Source organism: Nelumbo lutea, chromosome 4 (assembly GCF_056320005.1).
Source record: "Nelumbo lutea isolate HS-2025 chromosome 4, American lotus-T2T, whole genome shotgun sequence".
Classification (NCBI taxonomy): domain Eukaryota; kingdom Viridiplantae; phylum Streptophyta; class Magnoliopsida; order Proteales; family Nelumbonaceae; genus Nelumbo; species Nelumbo lutea.
In genome coordinates, this window is record NC_142687.1 from 92,749,109 (window position 1) to 92,773,362 (window position 24,254).

The 24,254-nt window shown below is 39.9% G+C and overlaps 1 protein-coding gene across 8 annotated transcripts in view; it reads left to right on the top strand.

The window, feature by feature from the left end:
- Positions 1–17,884, top strand: part of LOC148861834 (protein phosphatase 2C 70-like) — a 57,547-nt gene extending 39,663 nt beyond the window's left edge. For 2 of the 8 annotated variants that reach the window (XM_088985275.1, XM_088985278.1), the window contains exons 9-14: positions 15,209–15,303; positions 15,906–16,021; positions 16,116–16,245; positions 16,934–16,988; positions 17,095–17,273; positions 17,376–17,884. In XM_088985275.1, the coding sequence (XP_088841401.1) occupies positions 15,209–15,303; positions 15,906–16,021; positions 16,116–16,245; positions 16,934–16,988; positions 17,095–17,262 (564 nt within the window). In that variant the 3' untranslated portion in view covers positions 17,263–17,273; positions 17,376–17,884. Of the gene's footprint in view, positions 1–15,208; positions 15,304–15,902; positions 16,022–16,115; positions 16,246–16,933; positions 16,989–17,094 lie in introns of all 8 variants that reach the window. The other 6 variants (XM_088985274.1, XM_088985277.1, XM_088985272.1 and 3 more) reach the window with 4 other exon arrangements.
- The last annotated feature ends 6,370 nt before the right edge of the window (positions 17,885–24,254 follow it).

Genomic DNA, 24,254 nt, shown 5'->3' on the forward strand with positions numbered 1-24,254 from the left:
TCTATGGTAGATCTCCTATCAGATATAGAACCAGCCCAATCAGCATCAGTATATCCTTCCATTTCAAGTTTTCCACCACTTCTGTATATCAAACCATGACCAGGAGCCCCCTTTAAATACCTCACAATCCTTTAGAATCGCATCCCAATGTGGAACCAGAGGTTTCTGCATGAACTGACTTACCACACTAACTGTGAATGAAATGTCTAGCCAAGTGATGGTTAGGTAGTTCAGTTTACCTACCAACCGCCGGTATCTACCAGGGTCTTCAAATACTTCACTCATATCACTACTCAACTTAGTGTTTGATTCCATAGGTGTTTCAGCTGGTTTAGCACCTAACAAACATGTTTCTTCAAGCGAATCAAGAACATATTTCCTCTGACACAAGTTAATTCCATGCTTAGACCTTACTTCTATCCCCAAGAAATACTTCAATTTGCCAAGGTCCTTTGTTTGAAAATGTTCCTGAAGAAAAGTCAACCTGTCAATGGCCATTTTATCATTTCCGGTAATGACAATGTCATCTACATACACCACCGATAGGATCTTCCTTGCTTAAGAGTCATGATTGAAGACTGAATGGTCAACTTGGCATTGTTTCATACCAAACTTCTTTACCACCTCACTAAATCTACCAAACCATGCTCAAGGAGACTATTTAAGCCCAATAATGGCCTTTAGTAGTTGGCACACCTTACCATCCTCCCCCTGAGCAACAAACCCCGATGGTTGCTCCATATAGACCTCTTCAAGCAAATCCCCATGCAAGAAGGCATTCTTGATATTAAGTTGATAGAGGGGCCAATCATACATCGCAGCAAGAAAAACCACAACACGGACTAAACCAATCTTAGCCACCAGGGAGAAAATCTCAGTGTAATCAATACCATAGGTTTGGGAATACCCTTTGGCAACTAGTCTAGCTTTCAGCCGCTCAACACTACCATCAAGTAAGTATTTAACCGTATAAACCAACTTACAACCAACAACCTGCTTACCAGGAGGAACAGTGGTGAGTTCCCATGTATGATAGTGGGCTAGAACTAAGAGTTCTTCTTCCATCGCATGGCACCATCCTGGAAAGGCAAGGGCTTGTTGGACATCCTTAGGGATAAACTGGCGATGGGAAGCGGAAAGGTGAGTCAGTGGAACATAATTAGAAATAGGATGAAGGGTACAACTGCGTTTACCTTTCCGCAAGGCAATGGGAAGATCAAGATCAGATACTAGGGTTGGGGCTGGTGTGGGAACAACTATCAGATCTGTCAACAATGATGGAGCTGGTACATGTGGTGATGTGTATACACGTGATGGATAAGTGGTCGTTCAATGAGTGGTGGCACCGGAGGCAAGGACTTGGTCACAGCTGGAACAAGAGGAACAAAATCCACAATTGGAAGAGGAAGGGGAGGAGGTGATGAAGAGGAAGAAACATCATCGGGCCCCTAGAAAAATGGAGTAGACTCAAAGAAGGTAACATCAGCACACGCAAAGGAACGTCGAGAGCTGGGATGATAACACTTATACCCTTTCTGAGTCCGGGAATAGACAAGGAAGATGCACTTAATAGATCGTGCATCTAACTTGTCCTTTCCTGGCCCCTGATTATGAACGAAGCAAACACACCCAAAAACCCGAGGAGAAAGAGGAAAGGGAGACAAGGTAGGAAACAATGTGGTGAATGGAGAATGACCATCAATGATAGACATGGGCATCCGGTTAATCAAGAAGCAAGAAGTAAGCACTGCATCACTCCAAAAAAATTTGGGGACATTCATGTGATGCATGAGGGATCGAGTTGTTTCCAAAAAGTAGAAACCACTATCTGCTGATTCGATCAAGCTTCTTGTGAAAGGAAGAGGAGAAAGTTGTAGATTTCAGCAATAGAAAGAGAAAAGGGAAGGAAGGAGAAGAAGGTCAACTAGGATTGTGTATTATTACCCTAGCCGCCAGCCCCTCATTCTATTTATATTTAACTTAAGTATGAGATATTACAAAGATGCCCTTAGTAGGGCGGCAACTCAAACTAAATAGTTACAACCCTTTTAAAAATAAAAACTAATGGGCCCAAGGCCCAACAACTTCTTAATTTAAAAGAAAATAAACTAAACACAAATCAGCCCACTCAACAACATAAATCGGTGGCCCCACTCAACACTCCCCCTCAAGTTGGGATTAGATGTCACACATTCCCAACCTGCGTAGATCATGCTCCAGCTTATTCTTTGCAATGCCTTTTGTGAGAACATCAGCAAGCTACAGATTAGAAATGTATGGAAGACAAACTTCTCCAGAAGTCACCATTTCTCTGATAAAATGTCTATCTACTTCAATGTGCTTAGTTCGGTCATGCTGGACTGGATTATGGGTAATATTAATTGTTGCCTGGTTATCACAGTATAGCATCATAGGTTCTTCTACCTATACACCGATTTCTTCTAACAGAGAACGGATCTAGAGAAGTTCTGAAACTCCATGTGCCATGGCCCTATATTCGGCTTCTGCACTTGATCTTGCCACAACTGTTTGTTTTTTATTCTTCCATGAGACTAGGTTACCCCCAACTAGGTGCACACTCCTGAAGTTGATCTTCTGTCATCAAGGCATCCTGCCCAATCCGCATCTGTATAAGCCTCTAGCTTCAACTGTCCATGATCAGTAAACAATATGCCTCTGCTTGGATGTCCCTTCAAATAAGCAAGGATCCTGTCAACCGCCTTCCAGTGCTGGTCTCGTGGAGCATGCATGTATTGACTCACTACACTTACTACATAGGAGATGTCTGGTCTTGTCATACACAAGTATAGTAGCCGACCCACAAGTCTTTGGTATCTCCCAAGGTCCTTTACTGGTTCACCTTCTGATGCACTGATTCTATGGTTCTGATCAATGGGGGTGCTAGCTGCCTTTGTTCCAAGCTTCCCTGTCTCTTGGAGAAGGTCCAAGACATACTTCTTTTGAGAGATAAAAATTACATGTTTCGATCTTGCAACTTCGATGCCTAAGAAGTATCTCAGTTCTCTAAGATCCTTAATCTCAAATTCCTTATGCAGGTTCCTCTTCAGACTATCAATCTTACTAAGATCATTCCCAGTGACAACAATATCATCCACATAAACAATTAGGATTGACACTAAAGATCCCATGCGCTTCACAAACAAGGTGTGATCAGATTGAGTTTGAGTGTAGCCAAAAACAATTAGGGCATTTCTCAGCTTGCATACCTTTCCCTTTTCAACATTATCATAAAAACCAACTGGAAGATCCATATACACTTCTTGCAGATCCCCATTTAGGAAAGCATTCTTCATATCCAGTTGAAACGAGGGCCAAGAGTATGAGACAGCAAGAGAAAGGAGTATCCGAACAGAGGTCCCCCTCCACTTTTACAAAGAACACACTAGTAAGGGGATAAACAAGTCTTGGGTCTTCTTTTGGAGCAAATCACCAGTGTTGATTCTTTCTAGATAGGTTTCCCAACAAAAACTACCAACTCTAGGGGGAGTAGGTCTGCACCAAACCTCCTTAACCGGGAAGGGAGGGCCAACAGGACTAGGAGGTTGACTTAGGACTTTGAAAAAAGAGGCACAAGAAAATGAGCCAGTGGGAGTGGGTGTCCAAATTCTAGAATCCAACTTAGAAGGATCCAAGAAAACATTATCAAGGAGGATGCCTAGGAGGCTCGAGATACAACCCAAGTCAGTATCTCTCACAACTCTTCTCAAACCCAAATTCCAATCAAACCTAGAAGAGGAAGGCGAAGGGGTAATAAAGGAAGAAACGAGCTCATTTTTTAAATCAGAGAGGGCATACACAGAAGGAAACAAATCCTTAAGAGGGGCATTCCCCACCCAAGTTTGTTTCCAGAATTTTATGGAAGTACCAGAGTTCAGATCATACCTGATGAGAGGGGAGAAAGAAGGAAGCAAGTCATGAATGGCTTTCCATAGTGACATTCTTGTGGTCCTTGCTTGGATCCCTACATCCCATCCATTTTGCTCCATACCATGTATGCTCACCACAATTCTAGCCCATAGTCTCTCCTTTTCTATTGGGAGCCTCCATAACCATTTCTCCATAAGAGCCATATTCCTTTTTCTAATGTTCCCCAACCCCAATCCACCAAGGATTTTACTTCTGGTCACCACCTCCCAGCTCACCATATGGTCTCTTTTATCTTCTCCCGGCTCCCAAAGGAAATCTCTCATCATCTTCTCCAACCTATTAGAAACCCTTGTAGGAATTTTGAACACTGAGAGGAAGTAAATGGGCAAATTAGCTAGAGTAGCCTTAATCAGTGTAATCCTCCCACCAAGGGGGAGATAATTCTTCATCCAAGAGGCAAGTCTTTTTTCAAATCATTCCACCATCGGAGTCCAAAAACTCTCCTTCTTTGGGTTATCACCCAAAGGCATCCCTTGATAATTCAATGGCCAACTTGAGACTTCACAACCCAGAATTTCTACACTTTCCCTGATCTCACCCTCCTCCAAGTTCACACCCACAATACTTTTTTCAAAATTCACCTTTAAGTTGGACATTTGTTCAAATAGTTGTACTGACAACTTCAATTTCCTGATACAATTCAGGTTCCCACCCTCACAACACAGGATTGTATCATTTGCAAACTGTAAGTGGGTAAGGGGAATATCCCCCCTCCCTATTCTCCAACCTCTAACAAGTCCCCTAGAATCTGCTCTATGAATCAACCTCCCCAGAACATTGGCAACCATAGTGAATAGGAAAGGAGAAAGGGGGTCACCCTGTCTTATTCCCCTAACTGCCGAAAAGAAACTCACCACTATCCCATTCACTAGCACAGAATAATGAACGTTCCAAACACACCCCAAGATCCAATTACACCATCGAGTCCCGAACCCAAAATTGGACATAACTTTCAATAAGAATGACCACTCCACCAAGTTGTAAGCCTTTTCCAAATCCAGCTTACAAACCACACCCTTCTTCCTGTTCTTCCTGAAGTTCTCCACACTTTCATTGGCAATCAGGATCTGATAAGTAATCTGTCTCCCACTCATAAAAGCTCCTTGATTTGGAGAGATTATTGTTGGCAATACTTCCTTCAACCTCAGAGACAAAACCTTTGCAATGATCTTATACAAACTGTTTATCAAACTGATTGGTCTAAAGTCCTTAGGATGGGAAGCATCTTTCTTCTTAGGGACCAATGCTAGAAAAGTGGAATTCAACCCCGGGTTGATCACACCTCTTCTATAAAATTCCTTAAACACTAGCAGAAGGTCACCTTTCACGATCTCCCAACAATCTTGATAGAAGGCCATTGTAAAACCATCCGAGCCTGGGGCTTTTGTTCTGTCCATAGAAAACACAGCCTCCATAATCTCATCTAGCTCAAACCTTCTTTCCAACCTCCACCTGTTATCCTCCCTTACATTTGGCCAATCCGAACCTTCAAGCCATATCCCCCTCCTGATTGGCCTTCTTAGAATGGACTTAAAGCGTCCAATAAATGCCCCTGCAATTTCATTCTGTTGTGTTAGAGCAACACCATCCACTTCTAGTCTTGAGATCATGCTTTTCCTTCCCCTACCATTTGCCATAGAATGAAAAAACTAGTATTTCTATCTCCCTCTTGCAGCCACTTGCAGTGAGATTTTTGCCTCCAATTTATTTCCTCCTTAAGTTGGCACTCCTCTAACTGATTTCTCAAGCCCCTCCTTTGTTCCTTGTCTACTTCTCCAAACTCACCCCTTTCTTCTTTCGAGTCAAGGAACTCAGTTTGATCCATCAATGTACTTTTCCTTTCTTCTAATCTCCTGAATTCCAGGTTACAATCACTCCACCAATCCTTAATTCTTGCATTAAAACCAGGATGGAGTAACCACATATTCTCAAACCTCAAAGGAGCAGGGCCTCCATTCCCTCTCTCCTCTTTGCATAACACAATTGACCAATGATCCGAGGTCAGTCTAGGAAGAGCCCTAGATGCATGGTTGCCCCAATGGTCTTCCCAGTCCAAAGAGAAAAGAAACATATCCATCTTAGAGCAAATAGGACTTGATTGGAGATTGGACCAAGTGAATGAATTTTGGGCTAAGGGAATCTCTTCGAGTTCAAAAATATCCACAAACCGGTTAAACTTCCTCATACTAGTTGTCACCCTCTGATTGCTAATGCTGGTTTCCTCCGTGAACCTAATCACATTGAAATCCCCACCCACACACCAAGGCCCATCCCAAAGTACTCTGACATTAGCTAGTTCCTCCCAGAAATCCTTCATCTCTCTGTAATCATTTGGACCATAAACATTTGTCAAAACCCACTCGAAATCATTCGCTTGCTGCTTGAACTTTAGTGAAACTGAATATTTCCTAATAAGCTCCTCCACACCTTCAACCACATCCTTCTTCCACAATGTAACTATCCCCCCTGAGGCTCCCAATGAAGGGGCAGCCACCCAATTGATCCCCCTTGCTCTCCAAAAACTCCTAGCCCATCTGCCATCAAAATCCATTCTTTTGGACTCCTATATTAAAACAATGTCAGGATCAAACCGCTTTAACATCTCTTTGATTGTAACTCTTTTCCTTGCACTTCCTATACCCCTCACATTCCAGCTATGAATCTTCATTAGCAAGTCTCTCTCACGTCCCTTCTTCACCTGCCCACTACTTCCCCCCTTTTCTTCTATCTCTTTTCACCCCAAACTTTTTATCACCTTCCACATCCCTTCTCAACCTCTCAACTTTGCTCAGTTTCCTTTTCTTCACTTTGATCTCCTCCTTTCTCTTCTGTAAGCCGCCTTTCAGGATGTTCAAGTTCTCCAATCTACAACCCAGTTTCCCCACAAATTCTGCAATTGAATCCTCTTTCTTGTTTCCTTCCACCAACACACCCCGTACCATTTCTCCTTCATTTCTTCTCTCCTTTCCTAATCTACTCCCTCTTGACCCCTCCCTTCTGATCTCAGTCATACCCTCCCTCAAGACGTTTTGTTCCAACTCATTAAAAACTCCTTCAATAATTTCCCACACCTTCTCATTTATGTACCTTCCTAACGGCTCCCCCTCCTAATCCTTCATCAGCCTCTCCGCAACACTAAGGCCTCTACCTTCAACACTGACTTCACATACAGGGGCTGCAAAGCTTGGAATGGGAGCGGAGTCTGGAACAAAGGACATAGAAGACTCATCAGTAGCAAAAACTGAATTGACTCGGTTACCTGGGATTAAGTGAAGTGGTGGGGTTGCCTCCGGGCATAGATTCACAGCCTCCCGAACTGGTTTGGGAAGTTGGTAATTAGCTGTCCCCTAAAGTTGGTTGGGAGTTCTAGCTAATCTGGCAATCTGGCCTCTTTCCCCAAAGTTTACCCCTTGCAGATGTATTCATGCTCTACTTCAAGTTTTCCTGATTTGCTGCACTAGTTGCGCCTTGCACAATTTGAAGCCTTGAAGAAGGGCTACTCCCATAAGGTTCATCAGTTTCACTTACTCCCAATGTTCCAGGACCCCCCACTACACCGATCGAGCCTTCAGAGCCGCCTGGACTGCATCTCCTCACCTCTTCTATGTCCCCCTGAAATAAGCCCGCCAAGTGCAGGCTCAAAACCTGCCTCGTCCTTCACACTACCCAGACTTGAACCGCTAACTGAGTTGACGTCCGAGTCCTCACTGATCTCCCTGCAACGAACCCATCCTTCGTCCGCCCTAGCATCTTCTTCGCACCTTTCTCTTTCGAATCTAGGGTTTGGTTTCTTGGCGGAACATCTCATAGGGCTTGGATCTTCACGAACTCGCCGACGCAACCACATCAACTCCCCCTGTGAATCCTTTTTCTGCGGCTGCTTCTTGTCCCCAGCAAAACTACCCAAGGAAGACGATGATAGACCAAGTGGCGGTCTATTGTCGGCCCAGATCCCACCTCCTTACCCCGACCCACGTGACATTTTAAGTGGTCACGTGGGTCACTAAAGATAGTGTTCGGTTTAGTAACCGAACCGGCCAACCCCCCGGCTTTTGCTTTTTTCAAAAAAAGTTGAATTAATTTCTTTAAGTGGCTGACTTGTCGCCTAGACTTCCCCCACCTACTGCTTATTGCTATTTTGGCAAACTCACTTCTTTTCCCACTAACCTTCCTCCATGTGTCCACCACCTAGCCAGCACAGCTTCATCTTCAACCTCTGGACTTCTTCCCCACCACACCTGTTCTAGTTCAGACGCCACCCACACGTTGACCCAAGCTCCATTAGAACTGATATCAAGGGATCTTGGGACATTTTCAAGCTTGATTCTGGCGACCTGAATCTCGACTGCCCCCAGATTTCTTTTGTTGATTCCCATCAGCACCCTACCCAAGCAATGAGCAATAAGTTCAAGTACAGAGTCCCACCAAAGATAGAAGGAAGGCCTAACAACTTCAGCCGTAAGCAGCCTTCTTCCACCTCCACTTTGTTGCAGAGAGGGCTCCCGTTCTGAAGCTGAAGGAGGCTGCCATCCACAACCACTGTGTTTAAACAAAGTTTCCAGTCGCCTACATCAAGAATCGCCTTCGTCTCTGCAAATGGAAACAAACCGACTTCGTTTTCCGAATCTACCTCCTTAGCTACAATATCCAGAACCTTCTGCCAATCCTTCCTATCAGCCACAAGCACCAGCCGTTTCCTCCAAAAATCTGTGCCATCACCCACCAAAATTCGCTGATGTACGGAGGAGCAGGCAACCTCCACACCAGGAGCAGATGGTCCATGCATCTCTACACTCCCACTGGTTTTAGCCATAACCTCCTTCATCTGAACCTTTCAGTCACTAGCTTTTGAGTTCTGGACAACTACCTTCTCATCTTTCTTCTTCCGTTCCACAGCCACAAGGAAAGCCTGCAACGCCTCCACAAAGACCAACCAGCCTTCCGGTAAGCAAATCATCTGCTTTCCCCTTAATCCAAAAAACTCAGTCACAGAAATGAACCACCCCTTAATATTTCTCCTTACTTCGATTACAAAGGTTTTTCCTGAAACTGCCATGGTGTTCTTCCACCCTTCCTCCTTAATCGAGTTGATAGCTCCATCCATGAACCCTTTCACCCATACAATGACCTTCTCCGGCACCAATATCGTCACCTTATTATTCTCTCTGATTTTCAGAGCACAACTATCTTTGGTCTATTCCTCTTCCAACTTGAATGACTTGTTTTCCATTGTCACCTCAGAATGCCATCTTCCAACCACTCTGAATCCCTTCTCCGCATCCATCCCCTCTTGATCCCCCCATTTTCTATCTACATCCATCTGTTTTAATTCTTGGATCAATACAATATCGGGCTTCTCCTTTCTTAAAAGATCTTTAGTACTGCCCTCTTCCTCGCACTGCCCAAGCTCTCACATTCTATGAAATAATCTTCATGAACCGTGAGAAAACCCAAACCATCAAGCAATGCTGAACAGTGACTCTCTCATTTCGGACAACCACAGAACAGACGGGCAACTGGATGAAGATACTTTAGACATGGCAAGAAAATTAGGGATAAGCAGAGAAAAGGAATCCTCTCTTAATCTGGGAAAAGAAAGGGGAAGTGGCAGCAAATGGAAATCCGGCACTAGGAAGAGTGGTGAAAAGAGCTCAAAAAGAGAACTAAAGCGACTCCATTGGCGATTAACTGACAACAAAACTTCAGGTTTTAGGGCAGATAAGGGAAAATCAGTGACTGGAACTCAATGAAGATATTAAGTTGGAATGTCAGGGGGTTGGGAGGCCAGGTTAAGAGAAGTCTGGTAAAGGATACTTTAAGAAGAGAAAGGCCAGATATAGTCATTTTGCAAAAAACCAAGAAAGAAGTGGTTGACAGAAAATTGCCAAGAGCAATTTGGGGAATCCAAGGAAAGAAATGGGCAGTTCTCCCATCTGTTGGCTCTTCAGGGGGAATCATCCTGGCCTGGAACGAAGAGGAGGTTACGGGCATCGAGATAGATAAAGGAGAGTTTACAGTCTCAGTTTTGTTCACTAATAAATCTGATGGTTCAATTGGATTCTGACAATAGTGTACAGACCAAACAACCCTTCAGATAGGCAAAACTTTTTGGAAGAGCTGGATTCTCTGCAAGAGTACGACGATATTCCTTGGGTTTTAGGGGGTGACTTAAATGTCACAAGATTCTCACAAGAAAACTCGAACAGAAGAACAATGACTAGAAGCATGAGGGAATTCTCCAGAATTCATATCCAGACACAGCCTTTGTGACCTCCCCCTCTACAACGGCCAATTCAATTGGTCAAACATGTAAGAAAATCTGAAAAGGTGCAGACTTGACAGATTTCTAGTATCTCCAGATTGGGCAGAACAGTTCCCAGAACTCATTCAAGAAATCAGACCTCATTGTACCTCAGACCACTGGCCACTAGTACTGAGGACAGATAAGGTTCTGAAAATAAAATCCCCGTTCAGGTTGGAAAAAATGTGGACCTGCACAAGAAAGTGACCTCCTGGTGGGAGGAATATACAGTAGAAGGATGGGTTGGTCACAGATTTCTGCAGAAGCTGAAATACCTAAAAGGAAAACTGAGATCCTAGGGGAAAGAAGAGTTTAAATCCTTTGTAGAGGAAAAAGGTGTTATTCCTCTCAGAGCTTGAGGATCTAGATCAAAAGGAACAGGCATATATCTTGGATGGAGAAGGAAAGAGGAGAAGAGAAGTCGAGATATACCTAGGAAAATGTTGTTAGGAGAGAAATTTTTTGGACACAAAGCTCTGGGATCAAATGGTTAGAGGAAGGTGAAAATAATTCAAAATTCTTCTACAACTATGCTTCAGGAGGCGCAGGAAAAACCATATCTCAAAAATTAAAGTGGACCAAAGGGAAGTGGAAGATGCAGACAAGATAACAGACACTACTTAATAGAAGAAAAGAGGAACTGGCTTGAAGGAGAATTTCAGGAGCAAGAAATAAGGGAAGCAGTACTCGACATGGATGGAGATAGAGCCCCCGGGCCAGATGGTTTTTCTATCTTCTTCTTTCAGATATGTTGGGACATAGTAAAAGATGATCTCCTGGAGGTTTTTAAGGAGTTTCACTCTTCGGCTGTTGTAAATAAAGGTAATAACTCGACCTTTATTTGTCTCATCCCGAAGAAAGGAGGTGTCTTGGATGTAAAGAATTTCAAGCCAATAAGCTTAGTAGGGAGTGTGTACAAAATCTTGGAAATTTGGCAAAAAGGATCAGAAGTCCTAGGAGATTTGGTCCCCCCTAATCGGTTTGCCTTTGTGAAAGGTAGACAAATTGTGGACAACATCCTTATAGCAAAGAAAAGTGTCAAAGAGAGAAGGAAGAGTGGCAGGTCGGGCATTCTTGTCAAACTAGATCTTGAAAAGGCATATAACAAAGTTGATTGGGGTTGGCTCCTTCAAGTTCTGAAACTGAGGGGCTTTGGTGCTAAATGGTTACAGTGGATGAAAGGATGCATTAGCTCAACCTGGTTTTCAATCCTCTTGAACAGAGAATCCAAAGGCTACTTCAAAGCAAGCAGAGGTCTTCAACAGGGATAGGGATGCAAACGGATCGGATTGGATTCGAATCAGGGTATATTCGAATACGATCCGACAATATTCATGCCTGATCCAATAGGACTCGATCTAAATTCGAATCCTATTGGATCTTCGGATCTGATTTGATCCAACTTGTTTTCTTTAAAAAATAATAAATTATTAAAAGAAAAAATAAAATAAACCAATTTAAATAAAGAAAAAACAAAAAAATACAAATATTTTTAATTATTTTCATCATATATATACATTTTTTATAAAAAATAATATAAAAAATTTATAAATAAATAAATAACATATATATATGTACTATATATATTATAAATATATACCACATCAGATCGGATAGGGGGGTGATCCGAATCTGATCAATTTTCTGATCGGATCATTGGGTCTGATCCGAAGATCTGACCAAGGGTGATCCGAATTCAACCAAATAGGATCGGATTGGATCATGATCCAATCCATTTGCACCCCTAAACAGGGATGACCTCTTTCCCCGTTTCTCTTTACTCTAGTGATGGATGTTTTTAGCCAGCTCGTAGATAAGGCAAAAAATCTAAATTTAATCGAAGGTTTTGAAGTAGGAAGAGGTGCTCTCAACATTTCCCACCTCCAATTCACAGGCAATATTATTCTCTTCCTAGAAGCTAATTTGGAGAACATAGCAAATGTGAAAAGGGTTCTGAACTGTTTTGAACTAGCCACTGGGTTCAGGGTTAACTACACATAGTATAGTGACAACCAATTCGAAGAAGCTCTCTTGGAAAGTTTCAAGGAAATTCTGAACTGCCAAGTGGAAAACCTTCCCCTAACTTATCTAGGCTTGCCTTTGGGTGGGAACCCAAAATGTCCAAGTTTCTGGGAGCCGGTGTTGGAAAAATATGAAAAGAATCTAGCCACTTGGAAACACTGTTATCTATCAAAAGGAGGGAGACTAACACTCATTAAGGCATCCCTTGCAAACCTGCCCATCTATTTCTTCTCAGTGTTGCAGATTCCTGCCAAAATCAGAACACAGATTGAGAAACTCCAAAGATACTTCCTTTGGGAAGGTGGAGGGGAGATAATAAGTCATTTAGTGAGTTGGGCTCAGACCTGTAATTCTAAAGAGGCTGGAGGACTGGAAATTGGTCACCTGAAAGAGAAGAACACTTCGCTACTTGGAAAATGGCTATGGAGATTCCCTACAGAGACAAACTTCCTTTGGGCTGCAGTCATCACCAACAAGTATGGATTGGACACCAATGGTTGGGACTGCGACCTTCATTCAAACCTTGTAACTTCATCAAGCCTTTGGAAAGGTATCATCACAACTTATAACAACCTCTCTCCTCTCATAAGGTTTAAAATGGGCAATGGTACTAGAATAAAATTCTGGACTGATCTGTGGTGGGGTAGCTCTACCTCAGCAGTTTCCTACCCTAGACTCTTTAACCTTACCCTAAACAAAGAAGCAACCATCTCCCAATGCTTCCCCTCTTCTCCCACTGAGAACAACATAAACTTGAGCCTCAGAAGACCTTTAAGGGATTCAGAGATCAGTGAGCTAACTGAACTCCTCCTTTCCATTAGAGAAGTCTACATCTCCCCCACCTCCCTAGACTCCCGTGTCTGGAAACCCCACCCCATAAGCCAGTTCTCTTCCAAATCTTTCTTCAAGGTTCTGGTTGCAGAGGAGCAGGACTGTCACTTCCCTTTCAAGAAGGTCTGGTGCAACTACATCCCCTCCAGAGTGTGTTTCTTTGTTTGGGAGGCCTGCCTGCATAGGATAAACACCTGTGAGCTGTTGCAAAAGAAGAATTTTGGCAGACTTTTCATCTCCCCTCGTGTCTGCATCCTTTGCCTGAGAGAAGGGCAGTCAACTGATCATCTTTTCATCCACTGTCAGGAAACTAGGGACATTTGGAACCATTTTCTACAGCTAGCTGGGTATAGCTGGGTTGCTCCTATGCACCTCCAGGACTTGCTCCATCAATGGGAAGGCAAAAGATCGAGTAAAAGAGGTATGGTGTATTGGCAAATAGTATTGCATGCTTTACTTTGGGGAATTTGGGAAGAAAAGAACAACCACCTGCTTGAGAATAAGGCCAAATCAAAGACTGATCTGAGCTATCACATTACATATCTCTGTAATCAGTGGGCTTCCATCTCAGATAAGTTCAAAGGAGTCTCTATAAATGATCTAAACAGGGATGTTGGTTTTTCCTTTTCTCCCGGAGCAGCTGGTATCAGAGGAGTATTAAGGGATGAAAATGGGAACACTTGCTGGGTGTACAGTGGGCCAATAGGAGTAGCTGACTCTACAAAGGCAGAAGTGATGGCTGCACTTACAGGAATCCGATTAATCAACAGTCTAGGCATTCAGAACCTATCCATAGAGGGAGACTTAGCTAACACTATAAAATGGCTAGGAAGACAGGAAGCTGGGCCGTGGAGACTCAGTCACTTTCTGGAAGAGGCAAGGGATCTACTGGCAGCTTCAAACGCAAATCTGTGCTGGATTCCAAGGGAACTTAATGCTCTTGCAGATGGATTAGCAAAAATAGGTGCTCTTTTAGAAGTTCTGTACTGTGATAAGATCCCTCCTGTGTAAAATTCAGGGGTGTGCCCTCTATTTGTATTGTTTCCTTTGTACACCCTCTTGTGTACTCCTATCTTTTCTTAATGAAACCAGTTAACTTTTCTCCAAAAAAAAGACCCTAGCTGCAATCCTCTTCTAATGAGTTCCTTTCCTTCTTTCCCCTCTTGCACTAAGCTCGTCATCACTCTCTATCTCTCTTTAGTTTCTCTCTCCATGTCTGACAACTTTTTCTTCCCCTCCTTTCATTTTTGCTTTCAAACACCTTGGCTTCATTGTTTCTGTAATATGGATCCCCATTTTTTACGCAAAAATGGGTAAAGATTGCTCTGCTGTCTCTTCCTCTGCCCTCCCTTCTCCTTCACTTTCAGCACTACACTCTTCAACTCCACTGTCTTCAACCCCAGGAGCAGTTTCTAACCTTCCTCCCATTTCTTTCTGCTTTAACTTTTCAAAGAAATTACAGATCATCTGCCAAATTCTTTCACATTATTCTCTGTCCTTAATCTATAGTCCCTTGACACCATTCTCCCTCCCAACCTCTATCATATTTCCTTTCTCAGTGCTAGGCAGTTAGGTTTCTGCTGGCAGCTAGAAAGCTGGTAGTCCTGAAACAGGCAGGGGTAAACATCAGTACCCAAAACTGAGTGGACCTGGCTACCTGGAGGAACACCAGGGGGATGGACAAATGCTTTGGTTGCTTGTGAACCAGCTTCCTTTGCAATAGCAGAGGCTAACTGAAGTTAAGAGAAGAGTCACCAGGAAAACCTTTACCCTGTTTTGGTTGTCAAGCAAAAACATGCATCCTTCCCTAGCACAACCCTGTGCAGTTCCTGGTTTGCTTTTTGTACCACCATTTTATCAACCTGTAAATGTTCCCCAAATGGATTAGAGTCTCTTCCCTTTGGCTAGTAGGAGAGATCACTACAGTACTAGCTTGAAGAGCATTTGAAAGACGAGGTGTCAAAGGAGTTTGGCTTCTCGACTACAGTACTCCCTTTTAGTTCTACTTATTTTAGAGTGTATCTATATTACTCAATTTTTCCAAGTTCTTTTTCTGCTTGAATAGTTCATGATGGTACAAGTTTGTAAATATTCACTTATTTTCAGGGTTGTACTGCAACTGTGCTTTTGGTCTGGGCTCATGGCCCTGAGGATTTCTTTGCTCAATGTGCAAATGTTGGGGATTCAGCTTGTTTTGTAAGGTATGTGTTCAAGATGCTTGTTTTGTAAGGTATGGCTTGGTGGGTGCATGTGTGCATGTGTAATTATGAGTAGACAGTCATTGTTTGAAGACTATCTTCATCTAAAATTGGTCAACATAAATTGAAAGGAATATGATTCCATGAGGGTACTCGTATGGTGGTCCCTTTTCAAGACCATTGAATTTTGATCTTTATGTTGAAATGATGCCCCCTCTTTGGCAAACCAAACTGTTTCTTTTGGGGTTGTACTGTGAGGGTCACCCTCATGGAATCATGACCCAAGTTGCAAGTTGGTTGGAAATTGGAGTCGTGTAGTTTCATAAACTGTTAAGTCTAACTACCTTTAAGATTTATCCACTTCATGGAGCAAGAAAAGCTGGAATGGGCAACGAGGGTGTATATATTTTTCTCATGACGAAAAATTGGAAACTGGAACACTTCAGTGGAAATTATTTATAACTGCCTAGTTCCTGTGTGTATCCTATTTGTATCCTTGATTTAAAGTGTCTTTAGGATTTACAATATCTGATTATCATTATTACAACTGTATGGTGTTCACTCGAATGATGTCCTTACTAATTAAGATATTCCATTTGTAGCAGTATTGGTGGGAAACAGATTAAGATGACAGAAGACCATAGAATAACCAATAAATCTGAACGGATCCGCCTGAACGAGACAGGAGAACCATTGAGAGATGGTGAAACACGGCTGTGTGGTGATGCCTCTTGTTCTTTTATCTGGTGTGGCAAACTGACAATTGGTCAATCAATAATCTGTTAACCCTTTCCATTTGATTCCTTTGGTTTCAGGTATGAACCTTGCCCGAATGCTTGGTGACAAATTCTTGAAAGAACAGGATCTTCGCTTTACTTCAGAGCCTTACATCAGCCAAGTTGTACATATAGAAAAAGCAAGCAAGGCGTTTGCACTATTGGCAAGGTGCTTCTGCTTCCAATGCATTGTTTATGTTTTTGATGTGTGTGCCATTCATAATTTCTCTTTGTGATTTCCCCATTATTCCACATTTGGTCTATTTCATGATCCGGTTGTCTCATTGGCTACTTCCTACCCCATGCTCAATTTTTTTTGGTAGGTAAATGGGCTTTACAACAGGGGTATCCCTCCCCAAACCCCAGTGAAGGTGGGATTTGTTCCCAAGTTTAGTCTCTGCTACAACCAGCGAGAGACTTTACTAGTACCTAGCACCTTCAGAATGCTCCAACCTAATATCAATCAAATGCCACTGCTAGGGGTAGGAGTGGACAAATTTGTTATTTTTATAAACCAATCAGTCAATTCATTTGTTTTTTGGGTCTGCCATTTCAGTGGACTTGTCTGGGATTATTAAGATGCTTATCTTCCCTTGTGCCACATGCAATTTATGCCATGAGGATATTCAAAAATCTGAAAGGATAGTCCCATTTTTTTCCAGCTCTTTTCTACTTCTCACAGTTCAAAACCTTTTATAGCAAGGAATTTGTACCATGTAAACTTTGATTGTTTACCTTGGATTTCTTTTGCATAACATTTCCAGTTAACTGATGACAAAAAGAAATAGTTTTTTTAACTTTTTGTTGTATCAACATTATAGAATTATGAATTCATTGCAATTTATATAAATCTGCAGCGATGGCTTATGGGACGTCATTAGCATTAAGAAGGCAATGCAGCTCGTCTTTCAGGTAAGCCGTACTGCCCCTCTTGTCCAGTTTTGCAATGAAGCCTAGAAAAGAGAAACGTTTGACAGTTCTACTCTGACAAATCAATTTTTTTGTACGAGCTGCACAGATGAGAGATAATTACTCTGCAGATGGGGATAACTTTGCTGAAAAAGTTGCTAATTTCATTTTGGATGAAGCAAGAAGTTCGAGGACAAAGGATAATACGTCGATAATTTTCGTGGATTTTGCTACAACCAGTACCAGTAGAACTGATTCTTGTAAAAGTTGTTCTTAAATTAACAGGAGGTTCATCTCACCATTTTTTTTTTTTAACTTGGGAAAATTTTGCTGCTCATTTCCCCACCGGTTATATGGTTATTATCTATCCTCGGTCTCTGATGTTTGCAGCCAAAAACAAATCTATCGAATCTGTTAGCTACACGTAAAAGTTCTTTGGCGTGCTTTATGGAGATGTCTCTGTTTCTGGGGATATAAGAAAAATATGCACGCCGCTTGGAGCAAGGTGTTGTGCTCCAGGGCAAGAAATGGGCGGGCCAGCGCTGTGACTCATGAAACAAGCATGACCAACTGGTGTGTTTTACTTCGGTTCGCAGCTTAGTTTCAGTTTCCAAACTTCATTTGACGCATGTTGTGCTATAAGATTTGCTAAACGCTACATGGGTGGCCTCACTTCTGACTTGAGAAGGTAGATCTTCTACTTCTAGTGACCATTTACAAGTTAGTCAAAATGGGCATATAGTTTGTAAAAAAGAATTGGACATTCATGTAAAAATGGGCATTGGGTGAAAAAAAAAAAAACTATTTATTTTCTTTTTTCCATCACCCCGCCTGGGAGGAAACAATTGTAATTACTTATTTCTTGAATGGTTGAATCAGTGTTAGTTCGCCATCAAAAAGGGGGCATTTGGTCCATTTAATTTAAAGTCAAAACTTTTATGATCTCGACGCTACTGAATTTTTCTAAACGTATTCATAAGAAAATCTCTGGGAAATAAATCAAAAAAAACACTAAGGGGAGGTTTAAGGATTTTTCTCCTTTCTTTAAATATATTGATATTTTAAATTTGCTCATTGTTAACTCTTTATTATCTCGTTAATTCCCACTAACCCTCATTTTTACTCCTAGTCAAATTCAAATTAAAAATCCATATATTTATAAATATTAACAATAATGATACTGGCTCCCTAAGAATAAGCACATACATATATATTTTAGTCGTTATATCATTTTTCAACATTTCCCATGTGTGTTTTGGGTTCAAGTTCATATGAATTTTTAATGTATGTGCTTTTTTTTACGTATTTATATTATTATTAATGCCATCGTCTAAGACAAATTTAATGCCATTAATGTAAGTTTTATGATTACTTTACTTTTCCTAGTGTATCCTTATGTATTTTAGTTTTCTCACTATGTTCATGTGCATCCAAAGCGTAACATTTTATGTCTTAAAATTGTCTTTTCAATACTCTGTGTTCCCAATACTTATACTCTGTCTTTTTAAATTATCCTTATATATTTTAATTTTTCCATACTCTAATTGCTTGTCATAATTGTATGCATTTTAATTCTTAGTTTTAAGTTCTCTTTTCTTAGTGGATGTTTATTAATAAGTGTTAAATTTTATTCTTAAAATTTCTGTAATGTATTTATCAATATTAACACAAATTATATCGACTCCCTGAGGTTTAAGGTATATACATACATATATTGATTCTTCCATTAGCATTTATTTAAGTTTACTAGCATATCCATGTGTATTTTAATTTTTCCACTGTATCCATTAGCATTTAAAATATGTTGCAATATGTCTCTTAAAATTATCTTTTCCAAAGTCTCTGATACTTTGAATCTTGGTTGAAAGTTGAAGCTTGTAGCCAATGAAACTTGGCAGTTCCAACTTATATACTTATAGTTCAAAAATAAATTGAGGAAATTTTCTGACCACCACCAACACCATCATCTTACACCTTGTGAGTTGTGACAGTTTAGTGATGGATGCATTGTTGGGTGAGCTACCATGGGAGAGTCCTGTTGATGATGATAGTTATCGTAGTTAGATAGCCAAAGCTTTACACAAGTTTGTTTAAGATATGATATCCAAAAAAAAAATGTCTGACCAATCAATTGGAATCATAAACGTGGTAGCTAATCAGGTGTTATTTATCAAAATTCATGGATGGGTTTTCATTGGTCAAAACTCTTTTGGTACCACGTCTTTTTTGCATTATAGATTATGGAATAGTATGATACAGGAAAGATCTGATACCTTAAAAAAGCATATAACCAATAAACTTCATAGGGCTGTCAACAGATTTCAAAAGTCTGGTACTTAATCTTACATCCAATTTGATTAAATCAGATGTTGGATGCTGAAAGTTAAAACTTGAACTTGGTTATTTGTGAATCAAGTTTGAATATTCAACGAGATAAGCTTGAGCCCTGAGTAGCTCGCGAATGGTTCAACTTGCTTACACCTCTATATGGATCCTACTACTATCTAGAAATCACTGTCTTTGATATGGCAAGTGAAAAACCATGGCTTCTCACTTTGTGGGACCTGGTGGGACTTAGTGTCATAAAGGGAAACGCATGCCAATACAAGGGAAATTGTAATGGTCACATTCATTAACATTACATGATAGGATTCGACTATGATATCAAAAAGACATGATGCTAGAAAAACATAGCCAATGAATTGGTATCATAAAAAAATGACCAATCAAGAGTATTCATCAAAATTTATGGGGGGTTTTGATTGGTCAAAACTCTTCCGTTATCATGCCTTTCCGGTATCATTGATTTTCCTACAAGATATTAGGGTTATATTAGCCTATAAAAATCAATAGGGTATAGGGAAACCTCGTGTTTCATTTCATGGGAGATAAGGTCAATGGAACCCACGAATCATAGTTTTAGCATTTAATGGTATCATAAAGTGGCACACATGCCAATACAAGGGAGTTTGTGTGGTTATAATTCATTCTCATAGTATAAAGTCTACAAGGCTTTCCACATATTAGCATTTAATGATATTAATAAAATGTTTTGATTTAACTTTTAGGCCCTGTTCGTTTTCGGGTAAGTTATTTATTCGAGTAAATGCACTTATCCAGGTACCAGGAAACACTTATCTGAGTAAGTGCATTTACCAATTTTCTTTTATTTTTCATGTAAATAAGGTAATGACCATTTTAGGCATAAAAAATTTATTATTAAAAAAGGCATTTTTTGTTCTATTCAAGTGTTGGCAACTTTCCCTCTAAGTGGGAAAATTATTTACCCACCTAGGATATGGGTATCACTTACCTTAATAAGTGACTTAAAAAGAACATGAGTTTCTTTGTCAATGAGAACCAAATTTCCATTGACCAATTTTCCTCGGGTAAGTGATACTTAGGAAAATAAAATTTTCTTAGTCCCCACATAAATCTAGAAAAAGAACATGGGTTTCTTGGTCAATTAGAGCCAAATCCCATTGACAAACTTTCCCCCTCTCAAAATCCAAAAAAAGAACACCCCCTTAGGGTAAAAGACTTCAATCTCCTTTGAGATTTCTTGTAAATACTGAAACATCTCCTTATTTTTCAAACTGGACTAAAATGTCCCTTGTCAAGGAGAGCACATTTCCTGTTTTATCTTTTTCACCAAACACTAACATGTTCAAAAATCACTGGAAGGTCTCGGGTTTATCATGCGCCAACATGTTCTCCCTGTCAGGTGATGTCATTGGGCAAAGACCTCCACTCCATTAGTAAATTAGTTAAGAAACGTTTGCATATGATATCATGCGTTGGTTAAATTTTTATGAAATCCAAAATTTCCCCATTTTGTTGCCAATGTCAAGTTAACTAGTGCAACTCATAGGTCATCGGCCGGTAAAGTGAAACTGTGAAAATGCAGATGGTCAGATAATACGATCCGGATGAGATATTAGAAGGATCTACGGGGCAAAGCAATTGGTTTATTAGACATTAAGTGCTGTGAAGAGATGTGGCAAAGGCGATCAAACCTTAATCTCAGTTGTGTTGGAGCGTCTCAAAGGTTTCATGTTGAGCATCGGACAGAGCCACAGGAAGATTGCAAATTCTCATGCCCATGCAAACACTATCAATCTCAATCATGTTTGCTCCCTCAAGTCTCATTATTAAGGCTCTTCCTGCTCCTGTAGAAATCTTGCTCCACTTGGGAAGATTGCAAATAGATTATAAATACAAATATGTAAAGTGCATTAATGCAAAGATGGTTTAGTTATTACTTTCTTCTCATACAATTTTTAGTTAATTATATTGGGTGTAAACATAAATCCCGAGATTGAAATATATCTTTCTAACATTGATCAACTTTGAGTGCAAAGTTTACACCCTTTTTTTCTCTCATTTTGGGTGCAAACATGATTTGAAATTTGTGAAAAAACTCACTTTTGGTACATAATGCATTTTTACCAAACACCAGCAAAACTGAACCAAAACAGAATGCATATATGCACTGAACTGACATTTGCACTCTTCCCAAATGGAGTTCTAATGGTCCGTTTGGTTGTTGAGAAGGGATGGGATGGGAAGACTCTGTGTTTGGTTGTTGAGACTAGTTATCCCATCAAATATGTTTCTCAGTGTTTGGTTGCTGAAAAAATTTTGCAGGATTCTTTAATTTCACAATACAAGTAAAATGGACATTCGATGGCTATTACAATCGAATTCATTTCAGATTTTTGACTTACTTATCAAGTAAAATGAGCATTCGAATGGTCAAATGGCTACTAATCAAAATGGGCAAAGTCTGATTTATTAATTTTTTTACCAAAAAATGCATGGGAACAGGAACGAAATTTACTTCATACCTGAGAGCTGGTTGATCCGAGAACATGGAAAAGAAATTTACGTCACTAGGACCAATACCTCATGAAAAAATTTAAATACTTGTCAGACCTGTAGCAAACCACTTTCGGCTTAGCGGATCTAGACAATAAACATGGGTTTAGAGCAAAAAAATAAGGGGTTTAGATGTACAACAACAATAACAAGGGGTTAGCAGATGAAAAAGACATGGGAAGAAGACAACTTCAAAGACAATGGATCTGACCTTTGCAGAGGATGAAGAAGACAACTTCAGACTCCTTGGTCGTTAGGTGAATGAAACACGAGTTCAAATCTGCCCCCCACAACGTCATACAGCACATCCCCGCTGTGTATTGGGAACATCTCTGGATGATGACATTCTCATTTTTAGGATTATCATCAGGAGATGTTCCCAATACATGGCCGAGATGTGCTATGGGACGTTGTGGGGGGCCGATTTGGTCTCCTGAAACACATGAAAAGAAAAAAAGAGATCTTGATAAAAAAAATACAAAAAAAAAGATGGATGAGACAAAGGGAATACATATAGAATGTTACCTTTGTCAGAGAATAAGAAGACTATGACCTACTCCTTACCATTTGGGGATCTGAACTCAACTAGAAGGAGAAAGAGTGGTATTTTCAGGCGAAGGCAATACAAGAAAACGTTTATAAAAGATGTGAAACGGGGATGAAAGTGACGACCAGAAGCCCTACTTTCAATGGGAATGAAGGTTTCAGTGAACGGAGTTCTGACCATTGTGGTGGGAAATGAAGGTTTCACTCTCGTTGCATTGTTTTTGTTTATTAGTGGCGTTACACTTATTTGATGAGACCGTGCGTCCCAAAGTTTGAAAAATTACTTCTTGTCATATCCCATTCTTTTGCCTAAAACAAACATGAGAAAATAGGAATCTCGAGTGAATATTCCTATTTTCTCATTCCAATCACATGAACCAAACAAAATACAAAGAGCAAAATTACATTTCATTCTTGTAGTTTTGTGACCATCGATAGCAGAATGTACAAAATTGTTAGCCTCAACATCTGGAAAAGTAGCCGAAAGAGGTCAGGGTACCAGTTCCGTTTCAAGTCCAGATATGCTCTCAGAGCACTCTATGAGGAGCAAATCCCAATTTTTCAGTTTCACCACCAAATCACTATTTTCCCAAAAACCATCTAATTGGTCAATGACCCATTAATTCGAGCAATCGAGCTATTGATCAGAACAATTAGGGGTACAAGTTGGGTGGGTTGGGCCAGGTGTATGGTAAACCCAAGCCCAACCCAAAAATTTGGGCCACTGCTATGAACAATAGCTTTAGGCAAATTTTTTATTTTAATTTTTTAAAAAAATTTAAAATATAATGATTGATTGATCCGTTTGTAGGGATGCAAATGATTTGGATCATATTCAAAACAGGGTATATCTGAATCTGATCTGACAATCCAATCCAATCTGAAGATCCAATTGGATATGATAGGTCTCAATTTGAATTCGAATCCTATTTGTAAGTTGGTTCTTTGGATCTGATTTGATCTGACTTATTTTCTTTAAGAATTAATAAATTATTAAAAGAAAAATAAAATATACCAGTTTAAATAAAGGAAAAACAAAAATACAAGTATTTTTTTTAATTATTTTCATCATATATATACATGTTTTTATAAAAAAATAATATAACAAATTTATAAAATATAATATAAATAATATATTTATAAATAAATAAATAACATATATATGTATTATATATTTATATTTATATTTATAAATATATAATATATATCAGATCGAATAGGAGTGATCTAAATCTGATCCGATTTCTAATAGGATCATGTTATTTGATCTGAATTTGACCAAATAGGATAGTATCTCAGATCGAATCGGATCGGATCATGATCTGATTCATTTGCACCCCTATTCGTCCGATCCATATGGTCGATCGAAACTGATTTTGAATCGGTTTTTAAAAACATTGGTTTATTATTTTTTTCTATAAGGTTTAATAAGATCTTGGGAGAATGATAGTTCAGCCCGAGGTCAGAATTTGTAGGCTCAAAGTACATTTGGGGTAAAATCTTTTACCCCAACTTTGATAGCTTGTACGTGAAGCTTGGATTCCAATCTAATGATCAAAATTTGGAGAGCATCGATGTTGAGTATTCTGATTAGGGGTGATCATGGGCGGGCTGGGCCTAATTTTGGGCCAATGTCTTTCATATATAAAACATTACATATCTATAATCTTTTATATTAAATGGCATAACATGTACATAAACTTATTTTATACATTATAAAATATAAAATATTACATATAATATAATTTATATATGTCAGATTTATATATAAAATATATAATTTAATGCAAAATAACAAATATATATATATATATATATATTATACACTAAATGTATAAGTTTAAA